The 22794-nt window shown below is 30.8% G+C and overlaps 1 protein-coding gene and 1 long non-coding RNA gene across 6 annotated transcripts; both read left to right on the top strand.

The window, feature by feature from the left end:
- The first annotated feature begins 4978 nt into the window (after positions 1–4978).
- Positions 4979–9222, top strand: LOC107897881 (uncharacterized). Of its 3 annotated transcripts, XR_005903451.1 has the most exons (8): positions 5012–5408; positions 5687–5733; positions 6100–6207; positions 6976–7036; positions 7503–7555; positions 7929–8087; positions 8223–8289; positions 9005–9222. It is a non-coding gene; the product is annotated as an uncharacterized lncRNA (long non-coding RNA). The 3 variants fall into 3 exon arrangements; XR_001684303.2 differs by lacking the exon at positions 5687–5733 and having other exon boundaries at positions 4979–5408; XR_005903450.1 differs by lacking the exon at positions 5687–5733 and having other exon boundaries at positions 4979–5408; positions 8884–9222.
- Positions 9223–15534: 6312 nt separating this feature from the next.
- Positions 15535–22575, top strand: LOC107895888 (protein LIGHT-DEPENDENT SHORT HYPOCOTYLS 4). 3 transcript variants are annotated; one of them, XM_041079087.1, is made up of 2 exons: positions 15535–16545; positions 22275–22575. In XM_041079087.1, the coding sequence occupies exon 1, from the start codon at positions 15915–15917 to the stop codon at positions 16527–16529; it is 615 nt and encodes a 204-aa protein (XP_040935021.1). In that variant the 5' UTR covers positions 15535–15914; the 3' UTR covers positions 16530–16545; positions 22275–22575. The 3 variants fall into 3 exon arrangements, with proteins under 3 accessions (XP_040935021.1, XP_040935022.1, XP_016676590.2); XM_041079088.1 differs by lacking the exon at positions 22275–22575 and adding an exon at positions 16914–17647; XM_016821101.2 differs by lacking the exon at positions 22275–22575 and adding an exon at positions 16713–17647.
- Positions 22576–22794: the final 219 nt, after the last annotated feature.

The raw sequence follows: 22794 nt of genomic DNA, 5'->3' as shown, positions 1-22794 counted from the left end.
CTAACTATTCCTATGGTTCGTACGGGGCTTTTCGGACTTCGAAACTTTGTCGATACTTTGTCGGATATCTCATATTCAAGGCATAAATCCATTTATCATAGTTCAATAGCATATAAACATAATTAATCCATTTCAAATAATTTTATTTGTATATAAACTTACCTCGTACGGATTCGGATAGACAGAATCGGCTACTCGACGACTTTCGACTTTCCCCGATCTAATTCTATTTTCTTTAGTTCTTGATCTATAAAAATTAAAATTTAACCTTTTTATTCACCAAATCATTCAAATCAATCCACAAATACACATTTAGGGCATTTTACAAATTAGCCCTCATATTTTCATATTTTGACAATTTAGTCCCTAATCATAAAAATCACAAAATACACAAAATTTGCATATTCTCATATTAGGCTGAATTCTCATAGTATTCATATAAGCCCATATGTTTCATTTATTTCACATTTTAGTCCCTCAAAATCTCCTTTTTTATAATTTAGTCCAAATTCATCAAAAATTCAAAGACAAAATTTAGTAATCTAACACATATCTTTCATTTACTATAATCAAACTTCACAAATCTCACATTATCAACAACGGCATAACTCAAAATCATCAAAAATTTTAGAAATTGAGACATGAGCTTAGTAAAACACAAAGCAACGATCACAAAAACATAGAAATTATCGAAAACGGATCAAAAACGAACCTTTAATCAAACTTTAGCATGGCCGAACCCTAGCTCAAGTTTTCTTTCTTTTTATTTGATGAATTCGGCTAGGATGAACAAAAAATGGCCTTATTTTGTGTTTTTTTTAATTTAATTAACCTTTAATTAACAATTTCCAATTTTGCCCTTAATGAAAATATTAATAAAACATTAACATACAAGGCCATAATTGTCCACTTATCATGCAAATGGCATAATAACAACATAAGGACCTCTCAATTAAAGAGACATAGCAAATAAGCACTTTTAACATATGGCAAGCAACTTTTACAATTTACGCGATTAGGTTTTTTTATCAAATTAAGCACACAAATGATCAAATTTTCACACGAAATTTTCACACATATCATAAGCATGGAAAATAATATTAAAATATTTTTTTAACTTGGATTTGTGGTCTCGAAACCACTATTTCGACCAAGTTCTAAACCAAACTATTACAGAGTTACACAAGGTCGGACACGGCCTGCAGCACGGGCGTGTCCTATGGTCACACAGGCGTGTGCCTTGACCACACGAGTGCGCGTGCCCTGCATCTAGGAAAAATTTTGAAATTTCAAGAAAAATCCTCTGAGTTCCCGATTTAGTCCCGTCTCGATTCCAATATTTATATTGGGCCTCGAGGGTCAATTCAAGGGACAATATGACTGGTTTCGGAATTGAATAGTAATTAACATATTATTTTTATTATTAAGATTATATTTGTAATTGTTCTGCAAAATCTTGTAATACTCTGTAACCCTACTTTAGCGATGGATACGGGTTAGGGATGTTACAGAGAGAATTGTTTTTCTCTTACCTTCTATTAGCTTAACATGTTATTTTTATTATTAAGATTATATTTTAATTATTAAATTACAATTTTAACCTTACTTAAGCTTAACAATAACCACTATCGTCCACTAGCCTCACATTTATGAAATATTTTCTATATAAGACCTTTACTTTATATTCTAATTAGAGATCCTTTAGCAAATTACACTGCTATCGCTTTTACAATTTAATCCTTATACCCTAATTAAACATTATTTTGTCAAAATTACTTGACTGAAATTCAATTCACTTCTATTATATCTCCGTAAACATTTAATAAAAATATTTACGAGTTTGATTTGTAGAAATGGGGTCCTAAAATCAAAATTTCTAATACCATTGACTTTTGGGTTATTAAAATTCTCCCCCTAATAAAATTTCGTCCTTGAAATTTTTACCTAAAAAGAGGTGATGGTACTTGGATCTCATTGTTTCCTCCATCTCCCAAGTCACTTCTTCCACACCGTGACTACGCCATAAGACTTTCACGATTGGAACATGTTTATTTCTTAACTCTTTCACCTTGCAAGCTAGAATTTCAACCGGCTCTTCCTTGTAAGAAAAGTCGGGCTGAGTTTCAATTTCTTCCATTGAAATAACATTAGACGGATCCGATTGATATCTCCTAAGCATCGATACTTGAAAAACATCATGTTTCTTTTGTAATTCAATGGACAATGTTAACTGATACTCAAGTAGTCTAACCCTTTCTATGATCTCATACGGCCCAATAAATCGAGGACTTAACTTTCCCTCTCGATCAAATCACTGGACTTTCTTCCACAGAGAGACTTTCAGAAATACTTTATCGCCCATAACAAACTCAATATCTCGGCTTTTCAGATCGGCATATGATTTTTGCTTATCAAAATTTGCTTTTAGTCTATCTCTAATCACTTTAACTATATCTTCTGTTTCTTGGAGCAATTCTGACCAAATAACCTTTCTTTCGCACAAATCTTACCAAAAAATAGGTGTTCAACACCTTGGACCGTATAATGCTTCATACGGAGCCATTTGAATGCTTGACTAAAAACTGTTATTATACACAAATTTATCTAATGGTTAATAACATTCCCAACCTACTTCAAAATCAATTACACAAGCTTGAAGCATGTCCTCCAAAATCTGAATAACTTGTCCCGATTGTCCGTCCGTCTGTGGGTAAAAAGCAGTGCTAAAATTTAGTTTTGTACCTAAATATTCATGTAACTGTCTCCAGAATCTTCAGGTAAATTGGGGATCCTAATCAGAAATGATCAACATAGGTACGTCGTACAATTTGACTACTTCTCGAATGTATACCTCTACTAGCTTCCACTATAGGAAAATAGGGCTTTAGCGGCTTTTTTATGGGCATTTTATCAAAAAGCGCCACAAAAATTGTAAAACGCGAAAAACAAAGCAATAGCGGCTTTTTTTGTTAAAACACCGCTAAAAACAAAGCAATAGTGGCGTTTTTTGTTAAAACGCCGCTAAAAACAAAGCAATAGTGGTGTTTTTGGTAAAAAGCCGCTAAAACCAAAGTATTAGCGGCACTTTCAGTAAAACGCCGCTAAAATTCATATAACCCTTAAAACCTTAAACCCTAAAAAAATCATAAACACTAATCTATAACCCTTAAAACACTAAACCCTTAAACCCTAAAGAACCCTAAACACTAAACTATAACCTTTAAAACCCTAAACCCCCAAAAAATCATATGGATGTTGATGTGTATATACATAGATATTAATGTAAAAGCTTATGTTTATAATAAATTATGGAAGCAATACTTAATATTGATTAATTTTTTTGGGGGGTTTAGGGTTTAATATTTAAGGTTTAAGGTCTATGGTTTAGGGTTTTATGGTTTAAGTTTAATGGCCATGGGTATATAGTATGTTAATCTCAAGCGAATCATATTCAATAATTAAATCCTAAACCCTATAATTAATTATTATTATCGATAATAGATATCTGGATTTTGATAAAAAAAATATTTTTTATATATTAATAAGGTGTTATATTGTTTAATGGATTTAAGGGAAATTTTGTGAAAAACGTTTTAAATGATAAGTTTACTTTTAAATTTTATTAATAGTTTTTTGTTTATACTATTTTAATATTAACTATACTGATTAATTAAAATATATATTATTTATACGAACGAAAATTCTCTGCACTCATTTGTGTCTCCACGTTTTTTAATTGTAACTCATTTTTTTTATAAAACAGTGAGTTTTCCTTTATTCGTAAATCAATCTTCTTATTAAAAAGTTGTAACTCTTTTTTTTTGTTTTTAAATAAGTGTTGTTTTAGTTCCAACTTGTTTTATAGAGTGTTTTTTTATTCTTTTAAGGTTGATGGTTTATGTTTTATGATTTAGGGTTTGGAGACTATAATTAAGGGTTTAAGGTTTAGATTAATTAGTATTTTTTAATTTATATATTAAATAATCTCTTATATATAATTATAAAAGAGATATATTAATTTTAAAATATTGAATTAATTATCATTATAGTTTAGGGTTTATAGTTTAGGGTATATGGTTTAGGGTTTAAAGTGTATGAGTTACTATTTTAAGGTTTATGGATTATGGGTTTAGGGATTATGGTTTATGGTTATGTAAGAGATAATTTCTCCATTTTCCCTAATCCGAATCCTTAAAATAATCACCCATTTTTCCTCAATTCAAAATCCAAAATCCCCGATAAATGTTTCTTTTTCTAACAATGGTTTAGTGTGCAATTGTATACATGAACTTTAATTTGATCTAGTTCTTGTAAATTATTAACACAATTATTGATATAACATCTTTTTATATTTATATATTGCATACATAAATATTTATATTTATCCAATATAAAAATATATTGATGTATTTATTTTTTAAAATGTGTATGATTAAATCAAAATTAAAGTTTCAACTATACATTTAAACCATAATTAGAATTTCACGTTTACAATTACACATTAAACCGAAATTCATATATAATTCTGAGATGTATCTCTATCAAAATTTAGGTGTATACATATAATTAAATGCCATTTATATAAAAATCTAAACAACTAATGCGGACCATACTTAAAAGAATAATGCTTGTATTGCTGTGTCATTTTGTATTTTTTTAATTCATCGATTTTATTTTATTTCTGTTAAAGTTTCCTTTTGTATTTTATATGATAATTTAAAAATTATAAAAATCTTCAAAAAAATTTAAAAATTAAAAATTAAAAAATAAAAAAACTTAAAAATTTAATATTTAATATTTTAGTCCATATTTCAGTTAAAAAGTTCAATATTCAAAATTATAAAAAATTCCAAAAAATGATTCTCAACACAAAAATTTTGAAAGAAAAATAGAAAAAATATGTTAAAAATAAAAAAAAAATTAAAATTAAGCAATAGTGACATTTTTATATAAAACGTCGCAAAAGGTGAGCAATTGTATAGAACGCCGCAAAAAATCTTACACAAAACGGCACATTTTTGTTATCCCAAAATGCCTTAAGACTTTTTTCCCAAAATCAGTCCCCTCCTTTCCCCCGAAATCCTGAAATCTCTTCTTTTTTCCCTCCTTTCTTTTTCCCAAAATCAGTTCCCTCCCCCCTCCCCAAAGAAATCCTAAAATTTCACTGAAATGAGTAGAAGCAATGATCAAAGAAGCAATGGAGTTTATGTTACCTTCTCTACTTCACTTCTCTAATAGAAAAAGAAAAAACCCTAGCGGCTCCACTCTTCCCTCACTTTCTAAACTAACCGAAGAAAACAATCACGGAAATGGAGTTTTCTCAAGCCGACTTCGATCTCCTTTTAGTTGCCGAACACACTCGTAAAACCTCTAAAGTCAACTACGCCTAGGACCCTCTTGATGCTGAGGTTCCTTCTTTATTTCTTTTCCTTTCAATTTTTTTATAATTCGTTTCTTTGTTTGCAGTTACTTGCCTCTATTAATCGATTTTAATAGCAATGAGGTTTTAATTCTTTTATTCTTATTTTCTTATTTGGTTTGAGGTTTTTTTTAAAGAAATCATTCTAGGTTTCCTATTATCGATTAAAAATGGGCTATTATCTATGTTTTAGTATTATATCTCTATTTAAGAAAAGAGAGGATATAAGTTTTTAAGTTCTAATGCATATCGGCTGTTTTAAAACAGATCTACCAGCAGCAGTCCCCGTGGTGACTGGAAATTTTTAAGTAATGGTTCGTAGTTCAGAATCGAGAAGATGTTGAAAACTTTTGTTTTTTCTTAAAGGTTCCTCTAGGTTTAAATTTTGAAGGTAAAACACAAGGAAAAGTGAAAGTAAACATGCAAGAAAGAAAGACAAAGTTTTCAGGCTTATTCTGTTAACCAGTAAGGAAAGATAGCAGCTTTAGGATGGTAATCTTATCTGAGTGTTTAATTGTTAATTGTTAATTCCAGTAAGTAAACATAATACTGATATGTTTTGTAAATAATGATAAGTTGATTCTTTGTCGAGAAGTTCAATATATTTAGTATGGGAGAAAACTCTATTTGATCATTGTGTGGATTGAAGCTGGTGATCTAATGGTAAAGTTATTTTACAGATTGGCCCTTTGAGATGTTGGCCTGGAGGCTTGTGTCTTTCACGATCCATTGGTGATATGGATGTTGGGGAGTTCATTGTTCCTGTTCCATACGTAAAGCAAGTAAAGGTTTGTCTTACTCTTTCATAATCTACTTGCATAATGTAATTTATATCTTTTAGTTTTCCTGTCCTGATATCTTGATTTAACTTGTGCACTTAATAGCATTGGATATCGATATTTATTTGAAAGGGCCAACTAAAATTATATATTTTTCTATTTTTGTTTCTGGTATTTCTTCAAAATTGTATATATAAAAGATATATGCAAACAATATATCAATTATAAAATAAAAATCTCATGAAATGCATTAGTTTTAGCAATTCATAAATTTCAAAGCTGTTATCAATTTATTCTTCATTATAAAATCTCAATAAGCAAAAGTATCTAGTTTTAAGTTTTGTAAAAAGAAAAGTTTTTCATAAGCGGTTAAGATAAGCTGATTTATCTAGCACTAAACAGAGACATCAAAAAGAACATCTGAATATTGAGAAAAAAAAATAGAACTTTTAAGATATTCATATGAAGGCAAGAATATATGTATATATATTTGGAAAAAAGCTTCTTAACAAAAAAGTTGGCTTTTATTTATTAGTTTTTGTGGTTTTTAGTTTACATGATAACATGAGTTCTCCATCACTTGATTTGAGGTGTCACCCCTATATAATTAAGAATGCAGTGAACAGACTCAACATAAAACAATCAATTAGCAAAAATAATAGTAAAAAGAAGTAATTAACTGGACAATGAAAGCTAGTGGTTCAATAATCCATCCACATGGAGTTTTTTTTCTTTTTTGGGGAATGATCAATTCACTGGTGTCTTATATATCTACAGGCTTTCTCTTGGGATTTATTTGCAAAACAACAAGGTGAAGAGAGAAGAGGCGAAAAGCTTGGTAAGAGAGAAAGGGAGATTTTAAGATTTGCAAATGTCTTCAACAGTGGTATCTTCACTTTATGTAGTTTGTAGTGATGCAGCTGGGATTGCAAGTATTATGTTTTTCTTTTTACCTGTCTCTCAAACTCCTTTTTCAACTCTCATATCAGAACAGAACTCTAAATCAGTTGATTTCAATGAGTTCTTTTCTTTTTTTAGGTAACATCTTTACTTTTGTGCTGTTCTTGTAATCTAGATTCCATACTTTTGACGCTTCATCTTGAAGAAACTTGTTGGGCATTTGATAATAATTAGGGAACAGATAAAATGTTGCAGATGGTTGGGCCTCCTATATATCTGCTTGCTGTATTTTCTGTGTTATTGTTTTTTATGTTATAAGTACAGATTCCTTTTATTTTATTTACAGATACTTGGTTGTGCTATGTACTTTGTGTAATTTGTTGAGAAATTCTTATCTTTTGCAGGTAAATAAACCATCAGTTATATTCATTGATGAAATTGATGCTTTAGCAACTAGGTATGATAATCTTGTTGCTACTCTTATCCCTTCTTTTTTTAATGCAATAATTTGTTAAAACCACACCATTTGTTGACATCTGAAGGCAAATGAGGTATAAGCTTTGCAGATATAGTTTGCAACTAAGCATTAATATTTTGCATCTGATTTAAATCAAATGATTGGAAATGGAAATATAGTTGCCCTAGTTATCTTTTATGGTATTTTATAAGACATTGAGAATGGGCCACACTCAGTACCTTTTACAGGCAAATTATCATTGCAATTATGAGTAGGAAGATAACTATAGATGAATTTAGTGGAGAAGAGAAAAACATAGCTGTCTTTAAGATCATATGTGAATGATTTTCTCTCTTTCTTTCTATCTGATCAGACGCCAGGGGATTTTCAAGGAAACAACATACCACCTGTATAATGCAGCCACTCAGGAGCGGGAAACTACTTTGAATCAGCTACTAATAGAGGTTGAGCTTTGTATTTGTAGGATCCCAGCAATGAAATTTACCTGAAATCTTTGGAAATGTCTGCTAAGGTAGGTCTCTCTCCATACTTGGTATGATTTATTCTTTAAATAATGCTTATATTTCATTATTTGTGCCTTAACTCATAACTCATAACTTATAACTCACAATAGAATTCTTATTTTTTTGTGTTTATCCTTTACCAGCAAAGGCAATAGAAGATATGGTGTTATTGAATGTGATCTACTAGTTCGCAAAGGACTTGAGAAAACTGTAAGTAGTCTTTAATAGATGGCACTTAACAAGCATTCCATTCATAAATATTATATTATTATTTTTATATAAGATTGTTGTTTTAATTATATAATTGAATAAATGTATAAGTTTGAGCTTAAAACTATTGTTAGTTTTGTGTTATAATTTGTTCCAAAGTTAATTTTTTACCCAGAACATGCTCTGTATCTATTATTTTGTTCCTTGAAACAACTCCTTAATCTTTTATACTAATTGTTCCTTGAAATAATTCATCTCGTTATGTGCACAAGTATTTAAATGTTCATGATAGCAGCTGGTATTTTTTTTATTTTTGCAAGAGAAATTATAGCTCTAATTAATTTATATGGAGGACAAAATGAAATGAAAAAGGTAGAAAGAAAGGAACTCTAGCTGTCTCAAGTCCCTACTAAATTAAAGTGCTGCAAATTGAAGTGTTTAAATGCTGTAAATTGAAGTGCTTAAATGTTGTAAATTGAAGTGTTTTAAGTAATGCAAATTGAAGTGTTTAGTTGCTGGAAAAGAGATTTCTTTTCCTGCAATTTTGTAGTTAACGGATTTAGGTTTCACGTTACATTATTTTGTATGTTGTAGGTACATATTATGCATAGCCTTTTCAACGACTTCTGCATTAACAGACTGGAGTAGTGTACAAAAATCTTTTAGACACTTTCAGACTAGTCAAATCTATAATATTTTTTCCCTCTGTTTGTAGGTTTATTGGCATCTTGTCCTGATGAGAGTGTAGTTGATGAAGCTTTAAACTTTGCATTGTCCTCCGAGGTATTAGAATTCCTAGTTCAAAACTTAGTAATTTGTCTTTTATAAAAAGACCTTTGCATTTTTAGTGTTGTTTAGGTTCGCAAACAAGATGTTGTATTTGGACTTGCTGTATTTTATTTATATTTAATCTAATTTTTATTATTTATTTTAGTTTTGATTCTATATTTTTATTTTTATTTTAATATTTAATAACTCGAGTTCTAACTTTTGGATTTTAATTGTGTTATTAATTTATTATTTTAAATTCTAAATTTGAATTCATCAATTTTTATATTTAGTTTTAAAGTTCAATTTTTCATAGAAAATTTAATTTGATAATGAATTTTAATAGAAAATTTTTATATTTATATCATGGATATTATTCTTCTCAATATTTTGATAATGAATTTTAATTTTTCATGACCTTTATAATATTTTATAATAATTTTTTTTTTAAATTTCATGACCTTTAGTGGCGTTTTTGGGAAAAGTGCCGCCAAAGGTTTTGACCTTTAGCGGCATTTGTGGTAAAAGCGCCGCTAAAGATCATGGCCTTTAGCGGTGTTTTTTTAAATAAACGCAGCAAACTTTAACGGCGTTATCTATAGCGGCGTTTTTTGCGGTGCTTGGCGTCGTTAATAGTTTTAGCGGTGCTTAAAAGTGCCGCTAAAGACCAAAAAAATGCTGCTAAAAGTCTGTTTTCCTGTAGTGTTCAGAACTGATCAGTCAGTTCTAACTGCTAGAAAATGAGTTGATTTCATAAATTGATCAACTATCACCCTTATGACATTTCTTTTACTTGGAGACAACCTTAATCTTGTTACAAAATCCATCATTATGTGCTCACATTTCCATTCAAGAATCGAGATATACTAAAGAAGTTTGGTGGGAACCTGATGTTCTGGCTTAACTCGTTGACAAGTTAAACATTTGGCAATGAACTTGATTATCTCTCTTTTCATTTCGAGCCACCACAGTTCTTGTAAGTCATGATACATCTTTGTTCTGCTTGGATGCATGGAAAAAGGACTATCATGGGCTTCGTGAAGTATTAACTCTTTTAAATTAGCCACTTCTGGAACATAGATTTGATTACAAAACCTCAAACAACCCCAATCATCAATACTAAAATTCTCTACCGTGCCACACTAGACCATTTCTTTTTTCCTAGACAATTTGGTATTGACAAGTTGCACCACTCTTATTTGTTCAAGCAACACCGGTTTGATTTTCAACTCGGCGAAGAAACTACCATCACTACTAATATTGAGTTGAGTGAATATTGTCTGCAACTCAACTGCTGCTTTTCTGTTCAATGCGTCGACTACTACATTAGCTTTCTCAGAATGATAACAATGACACAATCGTAGTCTTTCAAAAGTTTAACCCAGCGACGCTGTTTCAATTTCAATTCATTTTAGGTTATGAGGTATTTAAGACTTTTGTGATCGGTATAAATATGATACTTCTCACCATAAAAATGGTGCCTTTAGATCTTTAGAGCAAACACCACAGTAGTTAGCTCTAAATCGTGCATCAGATAGTTACGTTCATGTGTTTTCAGTTGACAGGACACATATGTAATCACCTTACCATCCTACATTAAAATGCAACCTAAACTATTCAACAAGGTGTCACTATAGACTAGAAAGTCTTTTTCCGTTTCAGGCAAGGTTAAGATTGGTGCTTCAATCAACATTTGTTTCAATTTCTCAAAACTTTCCTGGCACTGATCGCTCCAAATAAACTGGACATTCTTTTACAACAATTTTTTCATCGGCATAACTATCTTTGAAAATCCATTTACAAATCTTCGATAGTAATTGACCAAACCAATGAAACAAATGACCTTTGACTCATTTCTCGATGCTTTCCACTGTAAAATAGCCTCGATCTTTTTTAGACCAACACGAATCCCATCTACGAAAATGATGTGTCTTATTTTAAGGAGGTCTAATTTGATTACCATGATAAAGTTAAGTGATGACAACTGATGCGATGACCCAAAGGTTTTATAACAAATGGCTACTAAATTTTATAAAACTTTATTTTGAAAGGAAAAGAGCTAGGACACAACCTCCTTAGAGAAAGGTTTATTTTCTAAAATGAATGAGGCTGAGTTCAATTCTTTGCAGGCTAACATCACCTCTAAGGGATTTAAGAAGGTTGTTTTTTACATGGATCCTTTGAAGGCTCCTAGAGTTGATAGAATCCTCACAATATTTTATAAAAAGAAATGGGATATAGTTGGACAAAGTGTTTGTGATTTTGTGAAGAATATTTGGAGTGGGGGCAATTTTGAAGATTTGCTCAATCGTACTTGTTTTTATCCCAAAAGTGGAGAATCCTGATAGCTTATCTCAATTCTGTCCTATCAGTCTCTGTACAGTATTGTAAAAAATCGTGACAAAAACCATTATTAATAGATTAAAACTGTTAATGCAAAAATAGGTACTGCTGAACCAAACAAGCTTTGTTCTTGGTAGAAGTATAAAAGATAACATTGTTGTTGCTTAAGAGATCGTACACTCAATGCGTAAGAAAGTTGGTAAGAAGAGGTGGATGGCTGTGAAGATCGACTCGGAGAAACGTATGATAGGCTAAACTGGAGGTTTATTGATGAAACATTAGTTGATATCGCTATTCTAGGTAATCTTCATTGTATCATTATGCATTGTCTTAACTCTTCGACATTGCAATTGTTATCAAAATGGGAACCTCTCTGAGATGTCTACACCATCTAGAGGTATTAAGCAAGGAATCCCGATTTCACCCTACATCTTTGTTTCGTGTATGGAACGTTTGACCTAAATTATTAATGTTGAAGTTCTAAATAGGAAGTGGAAGCCTATAAAACTGTCTAGGGATGGCCCTAGTATTTCCCATCTATTTTTTTACAGATGATTATGTGCTGTTTAGTGAGGCATCAATTGACCATATGGAAATTATGAAAACGGTTCTAAGGAAATTTTATGTCACTTTTGGACATCGAGTTAATGCACAGAAAACTCAAATCTTTTTTTCAAAGAATGTCACTCCATGAGTTGAAAGCAAATATTAGTTGTGGACTAGGTTTTTCTTGTGAGGATAATATAGAAAAGTACCTTGGGGTTCCGCTATTGCATCAAAGAGTTATAAATGACTCCTTTCAATATATTGTTCACAATATGAAAAAAAAAATGAATAGGATGGAAATCTAAATTACTATCTCTTACTGAGAGAATTACTTTAGCTAAAGTAGTTCTGGTGACTATTCCTATTTATGCAATGCAGTCGACGGTGATCCAGAAAGGAGTGTGCCATGAAATGGAGTGGTTATCTGTAATTTTATCTGAAGGACTACAAAGGAGAAGAGAGGGGAACATCTGGTCAAATGGGACATTTTGTGTAAAAATTTGAAGCTAGTGGACTTGGTTTTAAGAAGTTTGACAGTTTTAATAACACTTTTCTAATGAAGATTGGGTTTAATCTTATAAAAAAACCTTATCAGCTTTGGGTTCAAAATCTTAGAGCTAAGTATAAATGGAAGGGTAAATTAATTTTTACTTTACATATGGGTAATGCTTCTTGACTGTGGAAGGGTATTTACAGCATTTGGAGTAGGGTAAGAGATGGTGTCATATGGAATATTGGGAATGGAGTGAATGTCGATTTTCTGGAGAGATAACTGGGTCAAGGGTTGGGATCCTCTAATTGACAGTTGTACTACACCTAAATGCATACCTAAGGAACATGTGCCTATAAAGGAGATGGTTAAGCCGAGTGGGGATTGGAATTGACCTGTCTTGAGGTCAGTGTTACCAAATCTAGTTATTTTGTGCATTTCTACTTGTAAGCCTTCATCAATGTAAGATGTGGATGATTTTGTGGGGTGGGCTTATGAGAATAAGGGTGAGTTTACAATTTGTTTTGCTTAGCATCTTCTTGTGGGTTGGGTATGGTTAGGAGCGGAAAAATATGGCATCAGATTGGCATATTCTAGCCCCTCAAAAGGTTTGGATGTTCGTGTGGCTAGCTTATCTCAATAGAGTATTAACTAATGTAAATCGTGTGAAGCGTCACTTTACGATAAATGCAAGCTGCAATATGTGTAGAGCCATGTTGAAAAGTATTGACCATGTACTTAAGTTTTGTACCCTAGCTTTGGCAACATGGTTTTCAGTGATCAAGACGAGTAAGAGACAAGAATTTTTCAACCTTTGGTTGGAAAATTGGATTGAGAAGAACCTATTGGCTCTTGATTGTTTTCCTAGTAAGCCTAGTGAGTGGCTAGGTCTTTTTGGCATTATTTGTTAGCAACTTTGGGACAGAAGAAGGAATAATTATATTTTCAGCACTAAATTTATTGAAAGGGGGAGCATATTGGAGAAAAGCCAATGGATGAGAAGAATTTTATTGCATACAGTTAAGAGAATGGAGGTTCCTTTGAGTCAATGCGATCTCTCAAAATTTGACAAGATAGACTCTGCCAAATGATGGTTGGCTCAAAGTGAGTACTGATGGTGCAGTTTGTCAATTGTTTGGATTGTTGTAGCAGGAGGTTTAATACGGGATCATTAGGGGGGTTTGAGTCATCGGTTTCTCTAAAAATATTAGTTGTTGTTTTGTGATTTTGGTGGAACTCTAAGGTGCTCTTGAGAGGTCCAACTAGCATGGGGTTTAGGCTTAGAGAGGGTGATACTCGAGATGGATAGCACTGAAGCTATCGAAGTGATCTAAACAAATGAAAATGAACAACTTTTTTCAGCTGTGGGGTCTGTCATCAAGGACCTTCTCAAACGTTCATGGATGGTCTACGTTAGAGATGCATTTAGAGAAGGGAATAATGTTGTGGATGGATGTTGTGGATGAATTGACAAAAATGACGTTCTTAAGACATTTTAAGAGTTATATTTACGTGCAGCCACCGAAAGAAATGCTTCAATTACTGCACGATGATTAAGTTAGAGGGAATTTGCCTTATCTGATTTATCTGTCTTATTACTTCTTTTGTACCAAAGGAATAAAATATGTTTTATACAAATTTAAAAACACTCTTATAACACCTTCTATTATACAATACATCGGGACGGACGATGATGGATGTTTAATCCTTAATTTGAAATTCACAAATTAAACAAATATATACAATTTAGCACTAGCTATTGCAATCCTTAATTGGAAAATTGTAAATTACCCGAACTTATTCGCTATGAGTTTGATGGATCTATTAAATTATTTCGTAAGGCAGCGAAAAAGCTGGAGTTGAAGACCATTTCTTTGCTTCCCACATCTACTGTTTGCATTTTGCAACGCACTGTTGCTTGATGGACTGATGCTTTTTGGTTGATGCAATTGTTATGTTATTGCTCAATTGGAGTCAGTGAAGGGCATTGTAGTCATTTAAAAAAGGTGTTGTCAATCAATGGAAAACAAAGAAAAAAAAAGGTGAAGAAACAAAATCATGTTATTCCCTCATATTTTTATCCCATTAGCTTTATCCTGTCTCCATCTATCATCTTTCTCTCTCCATCTTTTTAAATCTTATTATATTTCATATACATGTATTATATATGTTGTATAGCTATAAATTATGAAGTATTAACTTTATTAATTATATATATGAATCTGTTAAATGCTACGTTTAGAATTGTTTAAAAAATAGTTAATACTAAATCACATGATACCAACATTATAACGATCGAAACTCATCATAAAAGATTTAATTTTGTCACTTATACATTTTAATAATTTTTAAAAATTATAGTCTAGTTACTTGATTGAGAAACAACTATAAACTACATATATATCCTTATAATAAAATTTAATTCTTTTTTTAAAAAATAATTTTTTTATATTTTCAGTTAAAATGGTCTTCAATTGAGGTTGATAAAAATTGAAGTTAAATTCTCATATTATATAATATAATACTTTTGTTACTATATCGAAAAATTATTGATAAATTTTAAACACTCTACCAATATACAAATATAGTAAAAGTTAACTTAATCCTATAGTAACTCAGATGAAAAAAATTAAAAAATAAAATTTTTTAAACGATAACTAGCTTACATTACAATCTAAAAAAATCAAAGGTTAAGTTGGAAGCATAGGAATTGTGTTCAATAGTTGATGTTAATTTTATATAATATTTTTCATCCTTAACGTGAACGTCAGATACTAATAAAATAATTTTTATGTTTATTAAATATTATCATTTAAATATTTAAAATATCCTTATTCTTTTGAGTAAATGTTGAAAACCTCTTTATATTTCTACAAAAAACCCTAGACAAAAGTTATTTCCAGTTACCAATTTACCATTGCCAGTGTCAGTCAGTGATGGAACTGAGAGTTTACTTTACTTCCCTTACTATTCTCTTTGGGGGGGGGGGGAAGAAAATACTGACAGTTACAGTTAAAACATGACAAAACACTGCCCTAGCTATCAAATGTTTTTTTTTTTTTGCAGCAAAACAATGTTGGGAAAAGGAAAAGCCCACCACACTCGACATCATAAGCCTTTCAAGTTTTCTAGGATTGATCAAACAAACAAAAGATTCAAACAGAGACCTCAAAGAAAAGAAAAGGAAAGGGACTATTAGACCCCAGTTTGCTGCTTAATTGCCCCTAAAATGCCTAACCTACACTATTCTTTTTTACTCTTTTTCCCATAATAGTATTTTATTAGCCTCATCAGTCGTCTTCTTCAAACTCTCCTATATTTATATATTCCCTTTCTCTTAATTTCTCACTTTCATGGCATTCTTGACTCCCTGCTGAAATATCCTCACCTTTTTTTTTTCCTGTTTTCTGTAGTTTCTTACAGATCTTTGTGTTTGAATTCACTCTTTCTCTTTAGAAACCCTTTTATTATCTTTTTTATGGATCCTTTTCAGGATTTTCAAGCATCGAATTCAAGCCCTTCGACAGCTACTTTAACCCCAAATTTCCCTGCAAGCCTTTCCATGTCCGCCGTGGCCACCAACACAAACCCTTCACCGGCGGCTGCCATGGTCGCCTTCTCCCCTTCCTCCTCTTCCTCCACTTCTCCTTCCACTCTCAGCCGCTACGAGAACCAAAAACGCCGTGACTGGAACACTTTCGGGCAATACCTCCGCAACCACCGCCCTCCTCTCTCCCTCTCCCGCTGCAGCGGCGCCCACGTCCTGGAATTCCTTCGGTACCTTGACCAGTTCGGGAAAACCAAAGTCCACACCCCACTTTGCCCTTTCTTTGGTCACCCTAACCCTCCAGCTCCATGCCCTTGCCCTCTCCGCCAAGCTTGGGGAAGCCTTGACGCCCTCATCGGACGCCTCCGAGCCGCCTTCGAGGAACACGGAGGCAAGCCTGAAGCAAACCCTTTTGGTGCTAGAGCTGTTAGGCTTTACCTACGTGAGGTTCGTGATTCACAGTCAAAAGCCAGAGGCATAAGCTACGAGAAGAAGAAAAGAAAGCGACCCCCTCAAGTACCTCAACCTCCTCCTTCCACCTCTTAAGGGAAATAAAAAACCAGTAAGTAAAAAATAAGCACGAAAATATGAAAAAAGACGTGATCATTAACCAGCTGCATGGGAAAAAAATGGGTTTTGTCTCAATATTATTCTATGTTAATTACTTTAATGAAACTCGTATTATCTTTTTTTTTAAAAAAAATCATTTCCTTTTTGTTATTTTGTCAGGTATTGCTCGCTTCATTAATGGATAGTAGTTGTTTTTGCTAATAGTAGAGCAGCAGTGTTTCTACTATTTGTAGTAATTAAGATCTATGTGACTTAACATCTCAATTTATCATTGATATGTACCTTTGACAAGCCATTTATGACAACCTATAGATTTGCAGATCAAGTTCTGTGTCTTTTATTGTAGCTTTCTTTCCTCAGAAATCGTCCATGGAGGGGGTATTGGCAAATCAATCTGCAGGCACTAAAAAGGTTGTATAAAGAATCATGTGTCAGTTGTTTTAAAAGAAACCATTTCTGTTTTAGTATCATTTATGTTCTTTCCTTGATTCCTTCCCTTGCCATGTTACTGCTAAAATCCCATTAGTCCCACTTGAAGTTTGATGCATGCTGGAAGTAGGTTAAGGTAATTTTAGGAGATATGAGGCTGTAATAATGGGGATTGGGAGGGTCTTTGTCTTGAATAGTCTAAAGCTACTTGCCTGATTTAGATATTGGGCAAATCCATCTCCCATTTCTCCAAATCTGTCATATCTGTTCCCCCAAGGGGAAGATATTTATTTTATTAATTTATCAAGTGGGAGTCCATCGTCACATGAACCCTAATCAACAGTGAAAAATCTTGTTAGTTGAGTTCTTCATTGAATCCGAACTTGATTAATCGTAATAACCCTAGCTAATCTTCTCTTGGACTAGATGCAACTTGCTTGCTTCCATCAGCCCTATATATACATATATTTCTGGCTTTGTTTGTTTCTTTGTTTATTTCTTCTTCTTTTTTCTCTGTAATTCCTTCATTGGAATTTGGTTTCCATGAAAAATTCAGAAAGACATTCTCTGAAGGGGAAAACAAAAAAAATCCATGCCTGAAACATGTTTTTTTTGTTTTTGTTCTTTACAAGCCGGTGATATTAATGAATACCCATTTTTCTCTATATCTAGGTTTTGTTTAAAAGGTTTAATAAACAAAAGAATAAATTAGGAAAGAATAACATTTACATTATTAAATTGGGTTTACTATACATATCAATAATATTAAGTTGAACCTTTACAAGAGACTGTTCTTTTACTAGACCTACCCATCATTAAATGATATATTTAAGATCCTGCTGGGACCAAATCTGATTGCATTTTGAATTTTCTGATGCTTATATATATATATATATATATATTAGAATTAACCCAACATTATAAGCAAAATAATTGAAATCCTTTGGTGCAGAAATAGTTGCTTGTTCAATGGTTATTTATGTTACTATTTTTTTTTTCTTTTGGTGATGTTTATATACTATTTTGTCGAGCTGGATGTGCAGAAAGCTGAATTTGTTTCTCTAACATCTAAAATATATATTGTTAGTTGGTGAATATACTTGAGAGAGATGTATGTATTATAGGGATATGAGTAAATTACACCTTCTACTATTAACTAACTCAAAATAATTAAATAAGACTAAATTAGAATAGAATTAACATTTATAATATAAAAAATGCCATTTAAAGTTTTACAGAGTTAATATTTTTAAAAATTTTATTGTCTGTAAATAAAAGTTTGTCTTTGAACTTGAATTGCAACTGAAAAAAATGATTTTTAAGACTTTTTTTATAAAGTACATATTAATTCTCTAACAAGTTAGACTTATTTAATTTTTTTTTAATAGTATAGCGATTAAATTAATTCATTTAATAATAAATGGATTAATTTGATTCAGTTTCTATTAATATAGCGACTTCTAGGTCATTTAACCCATTTTTAATTTGTGATGATTGATGAAAGTGTGTTTACTTATTTTGTTTATTTATGGCTAAATTGTCTAGTTAGTCACTTAATTCTTAAGGTAGTTTCATTTTGGTCACTCAAAACGAAATGTTTGCAATTTTGTCACTTAACTTTTAAGGCGCTTTCATTTTACTCATCCAATTGTTAAATTTCTAATAACTTAACTGTACACGTCACATTATGTTCTCACTTTTGTTTTGGTCATCGAGAAAAAATATATATTTTAAAACTATTGATTGATAAAAAAATTAAGGAATAAAGTGAAAAAATGTAGAAACTAGAATAATGTATTAAAAGTGGTCAAATTGTATTTGTTTATCACATTGCTAAAATTTCTATTTTTTTCAATATTGCAATTTTTAATTTCAAAACATAAAAATCAATTAAATAAAATTTTTAAATTTTTTTTATCCCTTGATCATGTTAATTGATTTGTTATTGTAATATTCAAATTAATTAAATTAATTTCCTAAATTTTAAAATTTTATTTTATGTTTTCATATTATTTTTAATGAAATCAATTCGATAACTTGTATTTAATAATTGTTTGTGAAACTTAATTTTTTTTATTATATAATCTAGAATCTTTCGTACTAAGGTACGGTAATTAATTAAATTAATTGATTGTTCTTCGTTTGGGTAAAAAAGTGAAATTTTTTTGGTTATGTTGGGCATGGAATATAAAATTAATTAATTGTAAGGATTTCTTTTTTATTTTTAGCTTAGTATGAATATCATATAATGAAAAGAAATTTGGGTTTCATGTACAATTATTAAAATAATTTATTTGAGTTTATTTTTATTTGAAAATATAAATAAAATTTTAAGGTTTAAAAGGAGATTAAATTAATTAATTTTGATATTTTAGTAACAAATCGGTTGAAGGGATAAAATTTTTTCAATAATTTATTTAATTTATTTTGATATTTTGAAATGTAAAATTTTAATATTGAAGAAAAAAATTAGAACTTTCAATATGGGTTAAACAAGTACAATTTGACAATTAGAATTATTTTAATTTTTACCTTTTTTTTCACTTTAATCCTTAATATTTTTTACACCGACCAATATTAAATTTTTTTTTTAGATAATTAAAATGAAAGCAGTCTAGAAGTTAGGTGATTAGAATAAAAGTGTGAAGATAATGTAACGTATACAAATTAACTATCATTATAAATTTAAAGAATTAAAAAACTAAAATAAAAATGTTCTAAAAATTAAGTGACGGAAATTACAATTAAAAACCCTGTGACCGTTTACCCTTTATTTATTTGTTTATTTTGACAAGGTGAAGCAATCGTTTATCCTAATGTAGGTATATATAAGAAACGGACTAGCCACAATAAGAAAGGTATATTCATTCTTGTTATATATTTGTTTAGCACAATTAATAGAAGTATACAGAAATTATTTTTAATATTTTAATTATCTATAGAAGCCATATATATTATATAGATATATAAATATAAAATTACAATTTAAGAAATAATCTCATTGTCATTTGGCATTTTAATAAGTTGACGTGTATTTTTTAATAAATTTTCAAATTAATTTAATTGTTTTCATACAATATTTTTTGTAATATAATTTTTCAATTTTTTTATTCGATATTTTTCGATATTTTAATCATTGTTATAAAATAAAGAGAGATGGAGGGAATAAAGAACAAAGAAAATATGAAAGCAATAGAGAATGTAATTTGTTAATCAAAAGGGATGGTTACAATGCTACATCAGAGTCTCTATTTATAGGCATAAGAAGTATAAAAGAAGTAGAGATCTAATTCTAATAACTATTAGATACTAAAGTATACCAAAACTTTATCTTGATCATGATAGACATAAACTTAATAAGATATTCATAACACTTCTTCTTGGATGTCCATTGGTAGATAGTGTGCTTTGTTAAAACCTTATTAGGAAAAACCCTGTGAGATAAAAACCTAATGAAGGAAAAAGAGTACACAATTTATAATACACATAATATGCTGCCTCATTAAAAACCTTACCAGGAAAATCCAATGGGACAAAACCTCGATTAAGGGAAAAAGTGTGCAATGCATATTTACTCCCCCTCATGAAAACATCACATATTTTCTCATATTCTACGTATTCAATTTTGAATACTAGTGTAACAACTCGTTTTTAGTCGAATTGGAACAGTAGTTTCAAGAACACGAATTCGAGGTTGAATTAATTATTTTATTATTATTTTAATGTCTACAGTATGATAGTATAATTGTGTAAAAATTTCCTTAAGAAATTTTATTGTTTAGATGCTTAATTTGATAAAAAGGACTAAATCACGTAAAGTGTAAAACTTGTGTTCTATTAGCTAAAGGTGTCTAATAGCTATGGAATCTCAAATTAGAGGTCATTATGTGGTAATTAGCCAATTATGAGATAGTGGATGATAGTGGTTTGGTATTTGGTGTAATTAATAAGTATTTTAAAGGTTAAATATGTAATTAGGTTATTACTGATAAAAATAAATAAAACAAATTTATCATCATCTTTAATTATCATCTTCCACCGATACTCATATTGGTATGATTTTTTTCCCGTTTTTAATGATTTATATGTTTTTCAGATCGTTGCAGCTTAGTCTAGCTAGCCCAAGGACTAATTTGCAAAACTTTTAAAAGTTTAGAGTTTTTCCATTGATGAATACATGTGTATTTTGATGTTTGATGATAGAAAATGTATGCTTGTTGTTAGATAAACAACATTTGTAAAGTGATTTTTGGTAAAATTGTCAACTAGGGATTAATTGAGAAATGTGTAAATTTTGTCGTAGAAATGTGAAATAAATGAAAATTTTGGGCTGCAAGGGATTTAATTGATATTTGGCTATAATGGGTTGAAATTGAATTGCATGAATTTGTATTTTTATGAGATAAGGACTAAATTGTAAAAATGTTGAAATATTAGGGGCAAAGTGTAAATTTTCCATAATATACATTTTGGGCTAAATTGAATAGAATGATAATTAAATAAGTTAATTTTGATTACATATAGATCAAGAAAAGCGAAATTCGAATTTAGATCGGGGGAAAAACAAAGTGTTGGACTAATCGACTCATTTTATCGTTTTTACATTTGAGGTAAGTTCGTATGTTAATAAGCATTTATATAATTGTGTTTTAAATGCTTTATTATTGAATTATTTGTGAATAAGACCTTGTGGATATATTCGACGAAGTTTCGGCATTGAGAAATCCCGGTTGAACCTTAGGAATAGATTAGGACTCGAATGACATGTCATTAGGGGTTATGTGATTTGGGTGCTGGTTCGTACGTCCTACCGATGGCTGAGTTTTCGGCATGTGTTGCGGATTCTCTTCAGCTTGTGTGAGCAGCACCGTGTAGTTTCATCATGACCGTCAGCTTGTGTGAGCAAACCTGTTGATAGCTCGAGAGTGAGCATTATATGTGATATGAGATTGAGATAGCTTCGACTATGTATTGGCATTTAAGGTGCGAGATTCCCGAGTATTTGATAATATTCCAAATGGTTCAATAGGTAATATCGATGATATGAAATGGTGAGAAATAGATACGTATCAGTACAGGTATGTATGGAAACTATACGAGCATTGAAACTATGAAAGTTATGAGATCTTGATTAATTATGTGATGAATATATGTTAACCTTATAATTACATGATTTTGAAGTATACTATGTTATATTACTTGAATGGTGATTAAATGGTGAGTTTTACTTATTAACTATACGAGCTTACTAAGTTTTATAGCTTACTCTGTTTATTTTTTTGTGTTTTATAGTGAATTTTGAAGCTAGCTCAGATTTGGGAATCGTTGGAGATCTCATCACACTATCAAGCTATCACTTTGGTATTTTTGAACTTATATTTTGGTTATATGGAATGTATAGGAATTATGGTCATTCTGATTTATGGTTTGGTAATGAATTTAGCCATTTGAATTGGCTTGTAAATGTTAAGTGTTTGGTTTTGTGTATAGTCATAAGAGTTTGGCTTAATTTGGTATATTTGTTGATGTATATATATGAGCAAATGGCCTTGGTTATGCATTTGGAAATTGATATATAAATGCTTGTGGTGAATGGTTGTTTGTGAATTGGTAGCTTGTGATTTAGGTAAAGTGATGCATAAATGAAAGTGTAACACCCCGTACCCGAGACCGTTGACGGAGTCGGACACGAGGGGTTCACAGACTAAATTCGCTTACTATTGCAGTCCATTTTAAAATTTTTCCAGGCAGTTGGCTAACTGCGTCACTGTCACCTTAAAAACCGTATCTTGAGTTTCGCAACTCGAAAATC

Source organism: Gossypium hirsutum, chromosome A10 (assembly GCF_007990345.1).
Source record: "Gossypium hirsutum isolate 1008001.06 chromosome A10, Gossypium_hirsutum_v2.1, whole genome shotgun sequence".
NCBI classification, from domain to species: Eukaryota; Viridiplantae; Streptophyta; class Magnoliopsida; order Malvales; family Malvaceae; genus Gossypium; species Gossypium hirsutum.
The sequence above is the reverse complement of the archived record's forward strand: the minus strand, read 5'-3'. Positions and strand labels throughout refer to the sequence as shown.